Source organism: Dermacentor variabilis, chromosome 8, assembly GCF_050947875.1.
Source record: "Dermacentor variabilis isolate Ectoservices chromosome 8, ASM5094787v1, whole genome shotgun sequence".
Lineage (NCBI taxonomy): Eukaryota > Metazoa > Arthropoda > Arachnida > Ixodida > Ixodidae > Dermacentor > Dermacentor variabilis.
In genome coordinates, this window is record NC_134575.1 from 103,086,296 (window position 1) to 103,105,565 (window position 19,270).

A 19,270-nucleotide genomic window follows, 5' to 3' on the forward strand; every position below is an offset into this window, starting at 1 on the left:
CGGGTCTTTTTATCGTGGGTCTAAATCTAAGTACATCAATGTTTCCCCATTTCGCCCCTATCGAAATGCGCCCGCCGAGGCCGGGATGCGATGCCGCTACCTTGTGCTAAGCAGCGCAACACCATAGCCACTAAGCTACCGCGGCGGGACCCTGCAATGTGCAAGTGCAAAGCAGTGCGATTTTCGTTCTCTCCAACGGCGTTCACATTGCGCTGTGCTTGCTGTCAGCGCGATTTGTGGATTCTCATGGTGAATGCGCAAAGAAGCGATATAAGCAAGGCATGAAGAAGAAATAATTTAATTTTGTTTCGCTAAAGGTTCGCTTATCGACACCGTACGCAATATTCCACTTACCAACCATTCGGGCTGGAAGCAGAGCGCATTTCATCGTGCATGCAAGATACGTGGATGCTGCTTCACATTTGAGGTGGCTACTTTGTACTTACTGTCCAGGAGTTCATGAGGTCCTACTTGCGTTCATCGCAACGCTTATAGGCAGTAGCAGAGTTTATATTCGTTCACAACCTGAGGATGGTCTGAGAGCTGCGCCTACAAAACTTCCCTGTACCTTCCCTCTGTGCCTGTGCGCTCGAAAAAATAGTCCCTTAGAGGACGAAAGCTTTCAGCGCGGAAATGACGAGGAAGGGAGGAAGCACACGAGACCGCACAAGTCCTGCTTTATGTGTGTCCTTTCGGTCCTTGTCTTGTGCGAGCTGAAAGCTTTCGTTTATCATGAATGAACTAATCTATTTCGAGGTTCTTCCGTACTTTTCCTAGAAGATCCTGTACTGAAAGAAGTTTGCCTCTGCCGTGGGAACACCGCTGTGGCAAACAAAGTGGCAGGACTTTCCGCACAAATTTTCGTTGAATTTGACAGTGTCGTGTTGGTCACTGAACATCGTCTATACATTGCCTAACTCACCCACGAGCCAACTCAGTAAGACTGAAATTGGGGGCAGCCAATGAATCTAAGGGCTTCCAATGAGTACAAGAAAGTGCGAGTCGAATGAGTCGAAGTAGTCATTGTTTCATTCGTTAAGCTGCTTATGAGAGGCGGCGCTGGCCATGAAATCTCTGTCGGCTATTTTTCCATCAATTGGTTTCTTTAGCTGTTCAGGAATGTATCTACAAGATGTAAATGGAGGTCTATGTCACGTAATTATTCGAGTAGAGGGCATAAGACTTGAGCACAGGCCTCAGCTTGAGCCTGAGTGGGACAAGGTGAGCAACTGCGAGCATCATCCTGAACCTCAATTTATGCAGTGTCGTGTCAAGTGATAGTGGTTTAATGTTGGCACTGTCCATGTTTTTTACCTGCACGCTGAACCAATAGTGAACAGCTATACCTCAAGACAGCACTGCGCCTTAGTACTGTCCGTCTACGAATTACAATAACAGGTTTGTGCCTTTCCACCATTTTTCATAAAATCTCACAGCAACAAGCTCACAAAAAGAAACACATCCATTGTAGCCTAAAGTGTAACTGCAACTAACTCCCAAGAACCTGAAGCAGCCTCGCATAACTACAGTCTCATTTGTGCGGTCCCCGAGTTTGACTGATGGAATGTATTAAATGTCTGATGCAGTCTTCGTAAAGTTTCCACTTTGTCACACCTTTATGTTCAGTAGCTGCTGTCGCACCCAGCGGCTTCAGCTGCACAGCGCGTCAAGAGCTTATTATTTATAAATAGACCAGTGAGATTGCATAAACATGCATAAAGCGCCTGATGTTAATGGGGCCCAAAAAATGAAAATAGTAGTTGCGGCTTCGAGCATTGTAGAGTGCTACACTGGGCGAATTCAAACTATAAATTTGCAGGTTAGTATAAATATATAAGCAGCGTTGAACATGCTTTTATTCAAACACCGTGAGCGATTCTGGACTATCTTTCGAGAGTATTTAAAAACAGAACGTTGGTGGGAGGCTTTAAACCATTGACAAACTCACAATAAGACATAAAAGACTGTTTATAGAAGGCGGGTAGGATGTCGACAAAGTGTACAGACACGCTTCCTATCAATGTATGTGGCCACTAGTTGGCACAATCTTACTATGGTGTCTAAAAAGCGCTAGTAAATTGTTTATAGGATGTTTACAGATAACGAGGGAACGTACTTCAATTTAGTAAATGGTAATAGGATGTCTAAAGAAAAGTGTTTTTAGACCATTAGTGGGAAGTTGAAAGACAGCCTTTGAACATACTTCAACTTAATGAGTTTTATTAGGAGGTCTAAAGAAAACTGTTACTAGCATGTAAGTAGGAGGTTGACAGACAGCCTATGAACACTATTCAAAATAATCCTGGTGGCCAATTGTGTGTAGGGTGGCACAGAGGAGTCGTTAGGATACCTAAAGACCTTTGTAACGATTCCGAATAACTCTTGGTAGGTTCTATAAAAATATTCTAAAGGCGGTGTAAAAAATGTTTTGCGAATATTTTGAAAGCACAAACTGGAGACACGGCCCTATAGGAAGGTCATAGAGAGGACAGGCGGTTTGCCGTTCCGGGTGCAATAGGCATGAAATCTATTGTGGCACATAGTTGTGACGATGTGGAATTTAGACGATGTGAATATTTGTCAAGTATGGGCCATATAAGACCACAGAAAGTTCTTCAAAACTAAAAAAAAATGTTTCTAGGAATTTTTGTAAGGGCAGAGATACGGTATTCGAATTCAGTTTCACATTTAGGTCTTGTACTTGCATCTTTTTGGTTACATGCAGAAAGGGACCATTCGCCGATAAAGGAGCATTCACCAAGAAGCAGGTGGTTCTAAAATTCTCAGTGAATGGGGATCTTAAAGAAATATACAATTTTAAATTGTAAGGATAACTCATTCTGGAGAGTTCCTTATTCGTTTCTTTCTGTGATATTATCGTCAAGGCTCTTCTCGAGCGTGAATTTATTTGTGGAGAGTATTAGGGGCAGCATTTCACAGCTGTAAATGAATGTGTCTGGAAACCTTTCTGAAGCTGCAGGATTTTGGACAATCCATGATTGTTCACCTCAAGCTTCTTTAAGAATTTCCACAGAACTTTGACGGGAAATAGGACATAGCTGGCTTGCTGTCACAGTGCGGGATGATAATTTTTCAGTTACAGAATTTTTAAATACCGCCTGTGGCAGATAGCGTAATTGTTGCTCTTTAGCTATTATTATTTAGCTTTAGCTATAATATTAGTACAGTATTAGTTCAGTTACAGAATGTTTAAATACCGCCTGTGGCAGATAGCGTAATTGTTGCTCTTTAGCTATTATTATTTAGCTTTAGCTATACTATTAGCTGAGCCGGACATTACTACAACAAAAAAGGCGATACCTACCTGCGATTAATTGTAAAAACTTAATTCATTTGCCAATTATTTACTTTACAGCGCATGTTGCAATGTACGAGTAGTTGCCGGGGAGCTTACAAAACGTATCCACTTTAAATAAATTTCGAGGAAGACAACAGCTTCGAGGTATTATTTTCCAAAGTGTGAGACTCAATGCATTCGCGTTCTAGTTGCTTTTGCTGCAAAAGAGCGTTTCGTTGAAAAAAAAAATAAGTGCAACAACAGCGCATTTTTATCGCGTGTTTTGTGCGCATAACTCAAAACTGGTGTCATTGAACATTTGAATTTCATGTGGATGCGCCTTGCAAGTTCCGCGGCTGTCACCGACTATAATCCGCAAATTGTAATATGTGCCGTAAAAATCTGTTGAATATGTGTTTCCATTCCTTGCGCAAGTAATGCCAAATCTATGCATAATCCAACTCAAGGTCTGGAAATATGTTGTCTGCTACGTGCCAGATTTAGACTTTCTGTATAACTTTAATGTGATCACTTCGTACACAGCCATCCTATCCACATTTCAAGGAACGATGAGCATTTCTCGCTAGATTATTATTCTAAGAGTCTTCACTCTAATTCCTAATTCGGACCGATGGGTTAGCATTTCACAGAATGCGTTGAAAGACTGCTTTATTTATTTTAAAGAATTGAGAAGTTCCTTTCAGCGCGCCATATACTTTATTCGAATATAAGTTTCCTTCGAATTATCTGTTTCCTCTGGGACTACTTCATCTCAATGCACTTATTTCAACAGAAGTGTAACGAGTATGATGGTGGCGCTAATGAAGGGGTAGAAAGAACGTTATCGTTAAAGAAAATACCATAATCATGATTATGTTGCGCTTAGTGTTACACTGACGAACGTGAAGGACATGACGCCGACCTACGTAGCGCTACGTACATGCGCGTCCTGTCCTTAAGGTTCGTCAGTGTAACACAAAGCGCAATATAATCACGGACGTCCACCAACTTGCCCCGTTCATTGCTTTACTGAACATAATTATGCTGAGGCGCCGCTGAGCTGACTTACCATAGCCAAGTTGAAAATCCCGCCCACAGGGCCCATGGCTGCTGCGTCGTCAACAATTTTGCGAGCGCCTTCCTCCGTAGAGACTTCTTCGTTGCTGACGAGCACTGTGGCCCCCAGGTGGCTCCAACGCTGAAGACAAAGCCTCTGGTAGCCCGTACGCACACCGCTCCTTGAGACCAGGAGCAGCTTGCGGCAGCCACGTGACACCATCCACTCGGCGAGCTCGAGGCCGAAGCCACCGAGGCCACCGACAATGACGTAAGACTTGTGTCGGTAGAAGCAGGGACGCGCCACTGCTTCTAGTGTCAGCGGAGGCGCTCGAGTCGTGTGCTTGCTCTCTTCCGTCCGCATCTGTAAGTACTCTGCATCAGCGTCGTCTCAATGAAGTGTTCTAGCCAAGAGCAGATGGTCGCGAAAAACTAGAGGCGACAGGGCGGTTAGGCCACGAAAGGCAAGAAGGCTGCTTTGTTCAACGATGTAAGTTTTCTGAAATCCTTATATGCCTCCGCAGTAAGCAGTAAGGACAGCGACAGCCGAAATAACTTCTTTTAGCCACAACTGGCGCTTCCACGATGTCGCCATTACGGATCTCTCCAATACTCTAATCATTGTTGCATTAGCAAGTTTACGTTCACGCCAACAGTATCATTGGCGAGTCACCCTCGCATGCCTTTTTCGAAACAGCGAAGAAAAAAACTAGGATTCAGTTTGAAACTGTGAGACTCCCGCCGTTGACAAGGTGCGTTCAGGTTCTATTATAGCGCGGCATAAAACATCTAAGTTACAGCCCTGTGGAAATCACATAGCCTTGTTGCTATTTCTTTTCGTGCCGGTGGTAACTTATTCTACTTACACCACATTTTGCTATATTTCATATCCCACCATACTCAACTCCGTTAACATTAAAACAAGCTCCCTTTAGTGCATAACGAACCTGGATCAAGACCTTGCCAATATGTTTTCCAGAGGCAATATAACGGAACGCCTGCTCGCTGTCTTCCCGGGTGAACACGGTGGCATCCAGCGGCTGCACGACGCCGGACTTTATTCCCTCGTCGAGAAGCTCTCTGAGACGGCGCTTGTGAGCCATAGCAGCCGTGTTATGGAGCAGCAAGCTGTCCAACATAACCCCGTGGAAGTTGGTGTCTTGGAGGAAGACGGACATGCCCAGATTGTTGTTCTGGAATAGGTCGAACTTGCCGATCTCCACGAAGCGGCCGTGAGTTGCCAAGCAACGCACGCTGGCCTGCAGCTTGTCTTCCGACAACGAGTTCAGCACCAAGTCCACTCCTAAGATGAAGGAGAGAAATATGGAAAAGCGTCGATAAGAACTTTGTTACGTCAGTTCTGACGCGGTCAATGCGATCGCGTCTAAAGAGAACCCTATATATAAGCGATCATCTGGTGACGTAGTTGTACGTTGAGCTTTGACACAACGCAATTCATAAATTAGCCCAGAAAGAACAGGAAAAAAAGGTCGACATGTACGGAGTGCTGAGTACGAAATGCAATGTTTATTATTTGACCATATCTAGACAATAACTGACGCATACGAAGATCGTCATTGAAGAAAACCAAGACAGAATACACAGAAAACATACAAAAGACCAAGATTGAAACACGTGCCACACAAATTTATTTCAAAAGCACGAGCGTGATACTCCACCATAGCTTGATGCCTAATTTTCCTGGGAATATATCACCTAGCACATTTTGCAGTGCGCTTGCGCTGACGCAAAGCCGTGGATAACGCATATGAAACATTGACGCAGAATTTATCTTGCCGTCAATGTTGACCCTAATGTGACAGAAGGGAAGCAATATAAGGACACCGTGTTACCACCGCTTAAACGCGTCTTGTATGAGGCGTACACAACAGCCGGACTGCTCTCTCGCGCTTCCCTTTAGATGTGCTGCGCTATTTTGGCACCCGCCTTTGAATTATATTCGTGTCTTCCAAGATCGCGTGGCTTCTAGGATTGGAGCGGTGGCACGGCGATGCGTATGAGCCGTGTGCTGCTTCCGAGCCACGAAGTAAGAATAGGTGGTGTGAGCGAATGGCGCGGACCAGGCGCTTTGCGGGGAGACGTGGTTCGAGCAGTGGTGTGCCTGTATATGGCATTAAAGTGAGCAGTGTTTCACCTAATCCTTAATGCGATAGCAATTATATGGACATTTCAGGTGTATTGAACGCGGTGTTCGCGGAACCTCCCGGCGACTGTAGTCGCCATGATGTTCCGTATAATGTCCAAGGGCGATAACATCATCACTGCTCGCCGTATGCTGCACGTGCTAGTCAAAGCGTGCGAAGCTGGGCCGACGCTGGTAGCTCAATTTCACACACACAAGGAAGACAAGCAGGGAGGAAGCGTGCAAGACACCAGGGTGAGGAGAGGAGGGGGGAATTCTGCTCCGGTGGCAGCTGCGTATAGCGCATTCGCGGCACCCTGTCTTGGAAGCAGTGTGCGATGGGGACAGAGCACGCCGATTGCTGATAGCTTCATGCGTGTTGTGTTCTCGTCCCTTATTTCGCGTTGAAACGAGGAGCAGCAGAATGTCAATGCGCTCGCTGCTGCTGCCGCACTTTCTCATTACAGCCTTCTGAAAGCGAGTGTGTGTGGTCATCGAGTGAGATGTGTTCATGTTTGCTTGATGTAAGCGAATGTTGACAGGCTAATACGGCCGATTAAACTATAGTTCTGACTTCGCATAACTGTCTACTAATTTGCTATGGCAATCGATGCTTCGGCTTTCAGGCGAAACTCCTTCTTCCCCTCGCCGCTCGCGCTGATACTTGAGTGGACCATCATGTGGTATAAATGTCAAGTGGACCACCGAGCCTCAGAGAAGCATACTACACGGACACCGCTCCGAGATGCGAAAATAATGCAACCAGTTGCTGTTGTAACGCGCGTGATATGATAAAATTGACATGTAATATATGACTAGCATGACGTGACATAAATAATACGCAGGCATGACATACCGGAACCCAAAGAACATGACACGGTTGATATGACATCGTGAATAGCTACACATAGGATGTAGTAATATCAGCTGACACGCCTCAGGAGAAAAAAATGACATTACATGCACAATATGAAATCCAGACATAACATGCCGACATGACATCACATAAGGTCATGGCATACATAACATGACAATGCATGCGTGCGCGTTATGAATGACATGGCACGTGATGACATGATATATCGCGGCGATACTCTCCTTGTGCTATGGCGTAGTCCAAATAGACATTCAATGGACCACCGGGCCGCAGGGAACCAAACTGAATGGACACAGCGCGGACATCGCGTTACCTTCAATGTCATAGGCGTAATGATTCCTTGCTATTGTATCACTCGCGACGTGATACAAATGGAATGCATTGCATGAATATCATCATGTGGCGTAAATAATGCACACGCATATTACATAAATGCTATCGCACAAATGACATGACATCATGAGTAGTACGGATTACATGGAATGTAGTAGCATCGCATCACACGCCTGACATGAAAAAATTACATTAGATGCATGACATGAAATACAGGCATTAGAAGGGCGATACCTCGTTCAGATCATGACATACAATGGCAATGCAAGCATGCATGACATGAGTGGCATGGCATGTGATGACATATCCAGAACGACCTTAAATCCAAGGCACAAAGCACAAGCACGCTTCGCACCAAATGCATTACATGAATGATATGCATGTGCCATATAACATGAGTGACATGTCGTAGGATGCAATACTACGAGCTCATATATGGTGACGCAAACAAGCAATGCATGACATGAACGACGACATAAATACCTTCATAGAAATGCATGTCATTCATGCTTATCTTGTAATAATAAAGATGTTGTGCACGTCATTAATCTGGGTAATTCTTGTCATATATTCTGTATGCCATGCTCTTATACATATTTATTATGGTACATTTAAGGAAATGGATGGAATCACGACGGCGTATGAATATAGAGCATGAAATTGATGTAATTGATATCGTGGATATAATGCCATGGAGTCATTTCATTCATTTTATGATGAAATTCAGTTGAAGGGGATTGAAGCAACTGCCACTACGTCTTCATCACGGCATAACGTATAGATAGATAAACCCAGCCATGGCCTCGGCGTATACGTTCTGGCGCTCAAGATACCAGTCTAGGCGTGTGAGGATCATTCTTTCAAAGACCCATAGAGTTTCTCACTACATTACCTAGAGGGAAATATGGCGCTGCTGCGCTGTGGTATGCATGGGAATGCCGGTATATTGTGGATTCGGTTTGGCATCGTTCTCATGGAGACAGGACACCTTGAAGACGCGCTTGGCAAATACCGTTCCGTTTGTCATAATGATTCATTTTCTACTAGAACAGCACGTGAAAAACTGTTTTAGCTTTATTATTACGCGAAAACATGTTTTGTTTAGCTATGAGAACTTGTTAATGCGTGTACGACTACATGTTACGTAAAAAGTATCAGCGGGCCGCAAAAGTTGGAGGACAGACGACAAGGTTCGCGCTCGCTTTGAAACATTTGGTCGTCTGTGCTTGCTTTTCTTCGCTTGGTCATGCATCGTGGGTGAGTAAAGATGTAATATGCGTGAATGGAAACATTTTATGAAGATTTTACTTTGAGAACGCGTTATTTGTGTAGCCATATCCACGTTTTAGACGAAGCCTCTTACAACACCAGCCAACGCGAGCCTCGCAGACACATATACCGTCATTCCAATGACGGCACGGTGCCCCCTTAAGAAACTCCCATAGACGGTGGCGCCAGATTACCCTCTAGGTGTTATAGTGAGAAACTCTATGCAATGACCTTCCCAACATAGCTGGACTGCACAATGGGTCGGTAGGACGCTAGGTCAAGTGTCGTCATTCCAGGCTTCAGGAGCGGTATCAAGCGGCTGGATTTCCACCGCTCAGGAATCAAAATCATGTTTATTTTTCCAAAGAACTTTGGAAGGAGGCCCGAACAAAAAGTGGAAGCTAGTCCACTTGACGGGGGTTCGGGCCCCCTTTTACAAGGCACATCGAAGGTGACAAGTCGACAAATAAACAATAGAATCAATTGTACATAACAAAATAATAACTAGTTTACAATAGCACAGGCGTACAAATGAGAAGAAAACAATCTTAACAACATATAAGTGAATTTTACAGTTTCTTATAAAGTTGTTATTCGACATGTACAAAAAAGTTGCGGAGTCTTGTTCTATTACTATTTTTAATGTCTGTTTGTGTAGATAATTTATTAGCATAGGAAGAGAACAGCGAAGCATTTGCTCCCCGTAGGATGTTCTCGAAAATGGTATTTGCCAGGGTTCCGTGCTACGAGTGTCATGTATCGGCGTTCGAATTGTCAGGTCTGCAAGGGAAGCTAATAAATTTTCAGAATTGTTGATGCTTTGTTTATATCTTATCGCCAGATGATACGAGTAAAGATTGTGAGTAGAAACTAAATTAAAACGATGAAAAAGTGGTTTAGTATGAGCGTGGTAATCTGCATTGGCTATATGTCGAAGAGCTTTCTTTTGGAGTACGAATATGCGATTTAAGTTCGTTGTTGTGGTTTTCCCCCAGACAAGGATACAGTAATGAAGATTAGAAAGGAACAGAGCATCGTAAATTTTTAGTTTAACCTCTTGTGGTAAAAAGAATCGAAACTTTGCTAAAATACCAACAGATTTTGCAATACGGGTAATAACGTGATTGATGTGCAGATCCCCGGGCATGTTTCTATGAAAATGGACACCAAGTGCCTTAACAGAGTCGACAACTTCTACAACGTCATTGCCGAGGAGAAGATGACCTTCTAGCACAGCACGTGATTGTTTGGGTGAAAACAGGATTGCCTTTGTTTTATTAACGTTTATCTCCAATGAATTTAGCTTGCTCCAGGAGTTCAATTTGTCAAGGCAATCGTTTATATCGAGGTGAAGTGTCGTAGTGTTAGAGTTTCGGAACTGTAGTGTCGTGTCATCCGCATAACTAACAAATGTCGGTTTCGCGCTTATCTTAATTATGTCGTTAATGTAAAAGTTAAATAGAAGGGGACCAAGGATGCTCCCTTGGGGAACACCAGCATTCACATTTTTAAATGAGGAAAGAATCACCTATCACTACGGCTTGTTTACGAAATTTTAGGTAAGAGGTTAGAAGTCGTAGGGGTGTGCCTCGTATACCATACAGCTCGAGTTTTTTTAGCAACGTTATCTGGTTCAGGCGATCGAAGGCCTTTGAAAAATCTATATATATACCAGCTATAAATTCCTTCTCTTCAAAAGCTTTTAAAATTATTTCCTTTTGGTTTAATAAAGCGAGTTCTGCTGATCTGCCCTTACGAAAGCCGTATTGAGCGTTAGTTATTAAGTTGAAGTTAGAGGCGAAATTTTTGATTCTACCATGTATTATTTTTTCTAGTGCTTTTGAGAACACTGAAAGAATGGAAATAGGGCGATAGTTAGAAAACTGGTTTTTATCACCTCCTTTGTGAATAACAATTACTTTAGACAGCTTCATCTGCTCGGGGAAATTTCCAGTAATAATAGTTTGGTTATAAATATGTGCGAGTGGTGCTGCAATTATATCAATGGTGTACTTAACAGGTTTTAATTGTAGGTTATCCAGATCGCAGACATTACTATTTTTAAGGAGGTTAAATGTCATTTTAACCTCATGCACACTCGTAGGGTTCAGATATATACTATTTTTATTACTCTGGATTTGATTAACAGCCTCAGGATAGTGGGACGTGTTCACTAGATTGACAAAAAACTCATTGCATGCTTCAGCCAATTGGCTGCCCTTTAAAACCAGACCATTTACGCTCATCTCTTGAGCACTTTGAGCCGCAGGTGAACGATTCAATAATTCATTTATCCTTTTCCATACTACATCTGCCTTTGCATTACGTTCCAAATTGAAAGATGTTAATAGGTACTCCCTTTTGGCATTACGAAGACAGGCGGTTGTATTGTTTCTATGTTGCCTAAATTGTTCCCAGTCTCCAGGGTTTCTCGTGGACAAGAACTTTCTATAAAGTTTGTCTTTCTTTTTTATCAGTTTAAGGCAGAAGTTCGAAATCCAAGGTTTCCGCTATCGGCTGGATTTTTTTATAGTAAATAAAGGAAAAGACTCATGGTAGGCTTCCTTAAACAAACGTAAGAATGTATCATACGCTTCATCAACTGTTTCTGCGTGATATATAGGTTCCCAATCTATCGTTTTTAGCTTAGAGCGAAATGTTTCAAGCGTGATTCGATTAATGTTTTGAATTTTCCGATTATCTGAATGTTGTGTGGGAATCTTATGGTGCGGCAACCTAATAAGCAGAAATATACGTAAGTGATCGCTAATATGGGAGGCGAGAACACCACCTATATTATCATGCGGTGCTAAATTGGTAATGAATAGATCGACTAATGTGCTTGTGGCCGATGTAATGCGTATTGCCGTGTTAACCGTGCAGTGAAAACCATTGGAATCTAAAAGCGTCTGGAACGTGTGCCGTGGGGTGGATGCGTCCAACATGTTAATATTAAAATCTCCACCAAGGACAAGTGTCAGTTCATTTTGGTTTACATACATGAACAGATCTTCAAGGTAGGCAAAGAAATTGAGTAAATTCCCATCAGGCGGGCGGTACATGACAGCAAACATATGATCATTGGATCGGACAACAAGACTTTCTACGTCATTCGTCATTAACGAATAGTTTTCCATTAAATCGCATCTGACACTCTTCACATACATAAGCAACCCACCGCCATTTCGGTTACTTCTGCTTTTCGAAAAACTGTTGTAATTTTCATGTTTTGGAGTGTCACTTTCTGAAGTAAGCCATGTTTCGGTTAGGAATATGAAGCCAAACTTAAAATTGAAACTGTTTAGCAGAATACCTAACTGATCTTCTTTGTTCCGTAGCGACCTTACATTCAAGTGGAAACATGTGAATCCTTTAATATTTTCTAATACAAATATTTTATTTACGTCATCGGGTGTAACGGCCATTCCTTTGTGAACCGAGCAAAGAAATGCAGTTATGTAGGCTTACTGAATCTTATCAATGTCCCGTGCACATGTCACTCGGACAACTCGGGAGTCTTCATCTTTACGCGCGAAAATATGACCATTTTTGACCCACACGAACTTCTAGTTTGACACTCTCTTTTTCTCAATAGCCATGCCCAGGAGCCGCTTCAATGGTGGACACAAATGTTCGTTCACAAAAATGGGTTCATTTGAGGAGCGGCCAAGGTCATGCATGGTAAGCCTAGTCTTTTTCGCCTTCTGAAGAAATGCGTCACGCTTGCAGCGGCTCTTAAACCGCACGACAATGTTAGATGGCGCCTGGTCGTTGCGAGTTTTCACCCTGTGCACGACTTCAATATCATCCGGCTCAACCTTATGCTGAAGCGATGTTCCAATCTGGCACACTGTCTGTGCAAGGTATTCACTTTTGCTCTCCTGCACTCCCTTTATTTCCACGTTGCAGTTCCGGGAGTATTGCTCATTAGCTGTAATCCTGAGCTCTTGCTCCTCTAGTTCCTTTTTAATTTTAGTGCATTCGGTCATGAGAGTGTCATTGGCTTTCTTTAACTCCTGGTTTTCTTTTTGAAGGGTTTCATTCTTTTTCATGACCTCTTCAAACCTCGCGTTGAAATTGTCAAGGCTTTTCTCAAAGACGCGAAGTTCCTTTCGTACATCGCGCTCAAGCTTACTCTTGAATTCCTTCATTTCATTTCGGTACTCCTCTCTTATTTCTTCAAAACGCGAAGTCATGGTGTTTCACATACAGCACCGGCCAAACACGATAGAAATTATTGGCAGCAGCGAGTACGACTGGGAAAGAAACAGATTCGGACAAGCTTTGAACTATGAAAACCAACTAACCTGGAGGGCGAAAAAGTAGATACACGCTTAATTCTGCGTCCTCTCCTGTCGTCTCGCTGCCGCCAAGTGACCGCTTCCAACGACGACTGTGGCTTTTGTAGCCTCAATTGGCTCCCGGCGCAGACGCAGAAGCGTTGAGTGAAGGCACACGCCCCCCGCCAAGGCAACGACGGTAGCACGTTGTGAAGTTCAGCGCAGTTGCAGGTCAGAGCGGTCCACGGCTGGATTGCGTTCCGGGCTTTTCTGGAGGGCGAAAAAGTAGATACACGCTTAATTCTGCGTCCTCTCCTGTCGTCTCGCTGCCGCCAAGTGACCGCTTCCAACGACGACTGCGGCTTTTGTAGCCTCAATTGGCTCCCGGCGCAGACGCATAAGCGTTGAGTGAAGGCACACGCCCCCCGCCAAGGCAACGACGGTAGCACGTTGTGAAGTTCAGCGCAGTTGCAGGTCAGAGCGGTCCACGGCTGGATTGCGTTCCGGGCTTATCTGGAGGGCGAAAAAGTAGATACACGCTTAATTCGGCGTCCTCCCCTGTCGTCTCGCTGTCGCCAAGAATGATGCCATCATTCTATGACTGATTGTAACATTACAGAAGTCGACCTCAGCTATCTTCACCTAGGTGCCATAAAGCAGCATAGGTGATGCCGTCTGGTCCTGGAGACCATGGGCGCCTGCATGTGGCCAGAGCAGCGTCCAAGTCCTCAAGTGAAAAGGACACATTCATTTCTGAGAAGCGTGTCGCAGGAACCTCACCCCAAATTTGGCTATTGATGGTGACCATACTACTCACAATCTTCACACAGAAATCTTCCGCTATATCAACCTGGAGCGGCTTTGATGGAGGGCTAGGGCGCAGAATGGGTGTCGTTGGTGTGGAGACGAGCCAAGGCCGCGCACCCTCGGTCTCTGTCGAACCGACTAGAGGGGAGATGTAGGCGCCGATAAGGGTGAAGGCCACTTTGTTCTTTGTAATGCAGAGATACACGTTTTGGCTTCCATCATGAGGCTGGACCGAGTCGGGAATATAAGTTAGTTCTGTACTGATGAAAACAAATACTTTGCTAGATTTCCTGCACGTTGACGCCATAAAGGCTTCGTACCCAGAGGGTCTTAGTGCTTTTGACACGTTTGGTTCAGATATTACCACTATAGGAAATATGAAAAATATAGGAAATAAGAGATATAGGAAATATTATCGAGCTTATCAAGACTTACGAGGTTACCTTTCGCCACTTATGATATGGGATGTGCATGTTGAATATTTAACAAAACTATCGCGTACCGTCGCTTTCATGTGACGATACTGCTGAACGTTTCCTACACAAGTCAATTTCCTGTTATATATTTCTCTCTTTTCTTCTTCTGTCAATTATGGATTTCTTGTATAGGCAATTACCAAAGCAGAAAATATCAATAAGTTGCAATGTTGCAGAAGGCAGTTTTCTTAATAACTTGGAACATTCTGTACAGCTCTGACGGGAAGGGGAACAGTTATTGTCGTTGCCTATGCCTCCGCCCCGTTGTCTGAATAAACGCCACCGGCAACAGCCACGCCACATCTGGGAGGAGCTTTACACCGATCATCACTCTCTTACATGGTAAAATATTGCAAACGACAATTAAAATTTAGAGTCAGATATCTCAGAGCACGAACGCGCTAGTAGAATTCTGCCAACTGATACTCCGTACAAACACGACTGCCTCTAATTTTTTGATACAAACGAACCCACGCACTGCAGTCAACAAAAAGGTTTTTATTCAATTTTAGTTTGCTGTGCTGCTGACAGCGAGAATTATCATGTCAATTTGTGTGCCTCTGGACACATAACTTAGTTGCGCAGGTGGTCTTCTCATGCCTCCCTGTGCCTAATTTTAAGAAAATCATAAAGCTTATATTGAACATCCCGTACACACTCCACTGCTTGGGCAACCCCCTTTTTGGGCATGTCCCATTCAAAGCTCCCCTTTGGCCTACCCCGTTTCGCATAGTACGCAACGTTGTAGGCAAATGATAATAAGCATGATAATCAACAGACAGACATGATTTCTATTTTATTATTTGCTTTGGCGCATGTTCCTCCCACTTCTTAGCCAAATCCATGTTGTGGCCATGTGCGATTGTATGTAAATCATCATATGTACCATGCGGACACAATTGGCTCATTTCCCATAGTGGCTTTATGCCATGGTATGGAAATCATAACCATTATTTACATTCAATCATAACCTCAAAGAGCGGGTTCACGTTGTAGCATTGGTACCATATGTAACACTCGCTTCTGGGCCAAGTCCCGTTGTGTGTACGTCCATACTATGAAAATTAGTAGTATGATGTCTCCGCGGAGATGGTTCATGGATGAGCCCCCGTTGCTGGTATGTGGCGTAGCATGAGAACCGTAATCATCAGCATGCGCCGTTCACCTTAAGGAGCTCGGTTTTGCTGCCACTAAAAAATTGTAGCTTTGGTTTTGGGCTAATAGTTAGACCATCGGGCTGCCGTGCTGGGGGGCCACGCTTCGTATCAGGTGGCCAGACACGCTTCATGCTTTTAAATGTAAATGCGAATCCACTTGGCGAGAATCAAACCAGCGACTGAACGACCCAGGCGCAACTATGGAACACTGCGCAAAGAAAGCTACGCTATAAAACACCATACTGAGTCTTGGCTCATGGGCACTGTTCCCACATATAATTGAGCATAAATATTTCAGTTTAGGTTACACACACTTGCAAATGCTCTCTCGGAAAAAATGTACTGTAGATCTCCAATTCGTTCTTTTCTGTGGCCATCATGAATTATACCTATAAACGTGCCCGCATTTAGCACTATCATTACACCCTAGGGGAAGTTTGTATATTCATCTTCATTCCGTTTTATTTGAATATTGGTTTTCTTTTGTTGTCATGTCTTCACTGTATGACTGCTCAAATGTTAACAAATCTACCACCGGCTACCGCTACTTATATCGGCGTTTTTACCGTGTGCGCTCATCCGAAAGCATGCTGTTGCTGATGCAGGGGAAAATACTGAAGTGCATACTGTTTTACAATGGTGTCAAACGTTGGGGGCAGCTTCCCCGTCAAAGTACTGTATGTAGCAGATTTCATGCCGCTGCTCTTTCCTTTGGTGAAAGAAAGTAAATGCAACTTGACTTGATGCAAAATAAAAATAGGACAGTCTTGCCATGGCGTGTTCACCAGTTGTACAGGCGGGAACAACAGTGGCTAGACAGGGAATGAACCATCGAGGGCGGCCATATCAGTGAAGAAATGGGGAAACCCAATTCGTCACTATTTCGAGAAGTGTTCGCATCGGCATGAAGCATGCGCATTGATGACGAGGAGACACCGTAATGGGTTTTGTATGAAACTGACGAAGAAGAGAACCTCTTTAATGACACTGGTGTCCTTTACAGCAGCTGCGATGAACACCATGTGCTGTCTAAAAGGAAATATTTGCCTGTAAAAACCAACGTGGCTGTTCAGGTGCATAATTTTGCTTCTGGTGCTATCAGCATCCCTTCGCTTGCATAATCGACATCCAAAATAATGGGCGTGATTCAAACGGTCGCTAATTTCAATTTTCGCTGTGGAGGACAAACCTTGAAGGACTACTTTGCTGTGATACCCAGAATTAGACTACACTGATTCTCAAGCGAAGTACAGGCATATCAAACGGGCTTTGTTGCCATCTGCAGGGGCCCTTTGTCGGACATGCAGTGGAATAGCTGACACTTTGAGGATGTATTCTGATCGGTAAATTGCTAGAGCGGGGAATAGGCAACATGCTAGGCTAATCAGTCTCCATAACTGCCATCCCAGTATCAGAAGCTTGAAACTTTGTGTCAAGCTAGGGGAGAGATTTCAGTGGTCAGGCACACGACAGTTAATGTGCAGCAAACTAATTGCAAAACAACTCCAGGACAGCAGAAATAATTAACTGCTGCTTCAATGCTATGTGCACTTAAATGGGGCCGGAATTGCAATCACTGGTGCTTGCGGCAACGCATCCACGAATATAGCCAGGTGGAAAGTGCTGGAAATCACCGGCGCTATAGGGAAGGCCATAAATACATTGCAGCACCCAACAGATGCATAGCGAAAAGCGAATCTGCTTCCAGACACTGGAAATCACTTCAAGACTTTTGAATTTATTTCGGAATTATTTGTACGGCAAGATAATTCAGAAGAGAAAGGGACCTGCTCATAAATTGGCTATGCTACAATGGCCTCTTTGTAGTAAATAGAAAAACATGAGGCAAAGTTCGAGTGTGGCCAAATTCTACATATAATTATGTGAACACTTCACCCATCTTTCCGATAATGGTAATGCTGGCCGCGCAACGTTTTAGTAATGCTGTGGCCAATGACGGGAATGTTCTGTGCGCAGATAAGAGCACCTAAACTACACAATGTCAAATCGACTGTTTAATTACTCTTTCTTTAAATGCTTATTCGATGCCTTAAATCCGCAGTTTCCTGCACAATGACTGACATTGAGAGGCAATGACTTTGTGGCGATCAGTAAGGATCCCAATCGCCTAATGATTCGGAACAAGAGGATCTGTGCAGTGAAATTCACAAGAAAATTGCTTCTAATATCGTCTACTGCTGAAGAATTGTGGGTCGTGCTAAAGTCTGCTAAAGACCTGTCAGCTTATCTTCTAGTAATCTGCGGATTCATGTAGATTCACACATCAAAAATTAACCAAGACTCATGTCAGTGTTTTTATGACAAATTCAGAGAGGCGGGTGGCTGAAATGAGCATGCCAAATGTCCTACCTTTTTGTATTTGTAAGACATGCACTCACTGTACAGACTGCTCAAATCACCAGGGTTCGAGTACTGAGCACCTCTTAAAAATTATTCTTTTTTGATCTCTTCCTATTTTCAGGGACATGTGTAGATCAGCTCCTATTTAGCCCAACAAAAAATTTTCTAAAACAAACGCTCGACGGCATTTCACATAAATTGAAAGAATCCCTCATAGATGCTATCAAATGTATTTGGTATTCATAAAATACTTCAATCAAGAACACCTTTAGTTTCCAACCCCTGTTTATTTCCATTATTTCGTCGGCGGACTACAAGTAGTAGGATATGATTAATTTCTTGTTAAGTCTCCCAATTTGAACAAATTAGTTCGAATGAGCGATATTTTTGTGATTCCATGAGATTCTTGGAATCAACTAAGATATTTTTATTTCGCTCGTTGATGTAGAGAACCCTCTACCTGAGCCAGAAAAGCTTTTACGACGTTTTAGCTATATTACAGAAAGTTAGGCTGCGCGCTATGCGCACACTACTTTTGAAGACTTTTGGCTCCATTCTGCGGGAAAGTTATTTAGTATTGGCAGTCGGCTTCTCACGGGGCAAAATGTCGTCTTTATTATCATTATTTACGTATAAACTGCGAAAGTACGCATATTGGTAGAGTGATTACTGGTAGCGCTAAAAAGGGGCGAACACACGGTGAAAAGACGACGCGACGACGTCGTCGTGTCGTCTTTTCAGCGTGTCTTCGTCCTTTGAAGTGCTACCATCAGTTTTAAAGAATGCATCACCAACTAGCCCAGCACCACGTTTTATTGATTACTGGGTTCAATAGGGTACACAAAATTTTTGAGAACGATTTTACAAAATTGTGGTCTCTCGGTGATGGCTTCCGTAGAGAACATCAATACGCAGCAACACATGCTCGTGCCATTCTGCCATTCTCTAGTTTTGTGGCCGACAGCACAATGAGAGAGCATAGGATCATTGTAATCTATAGCCTTGCGCCTAGTTTCTCGCTTCGACCGGTCTTCCCATGTTGCTCTAGTGCTTTAGGTTTGTCAGTTACTTTCTGTACCCGGTGTCTCGTAGAAAGATGAGCGTTGCTACGAATTACGGAGCAGCGATCATTTTCCTTTTCATTCATGTTCTTATAGAGGATATGAAGTAAATACATATGATAAATGAGGAACATTTTATTGAATATGCTGAT

The 19,270-nt window shown here is 43.5% G+C and overlaps 1 protein-coding gene across 1 annotated transcript in view; it reads right to left on the reverse strand.

Moving 5' to 3' along the window:
• LOC142591507 (fatty acid synthase-like) overlaps window positions 1–19,270 on the reverse strand; it is a 127,151-nt gene that overhangs the window by 12,740 nt on the left and 95,141 nt on the right. The window contains exons 20-21 of the mRNA XM_075703831.1: window positions 5,302–5,657; window positions 4,368–4,718 (exon numbers count right to left, since the gene is read on the reverse strand). Coding sequence (XP_075559946.1) covers window positions 4,368–4,718; window positions 5,302–5,657 — 707 coding nt within the window. The remainder of the gene's footprint in view (window positions 1–4,367; window positions 4,719–5,301; window positions 5,658–19,270) is intronic.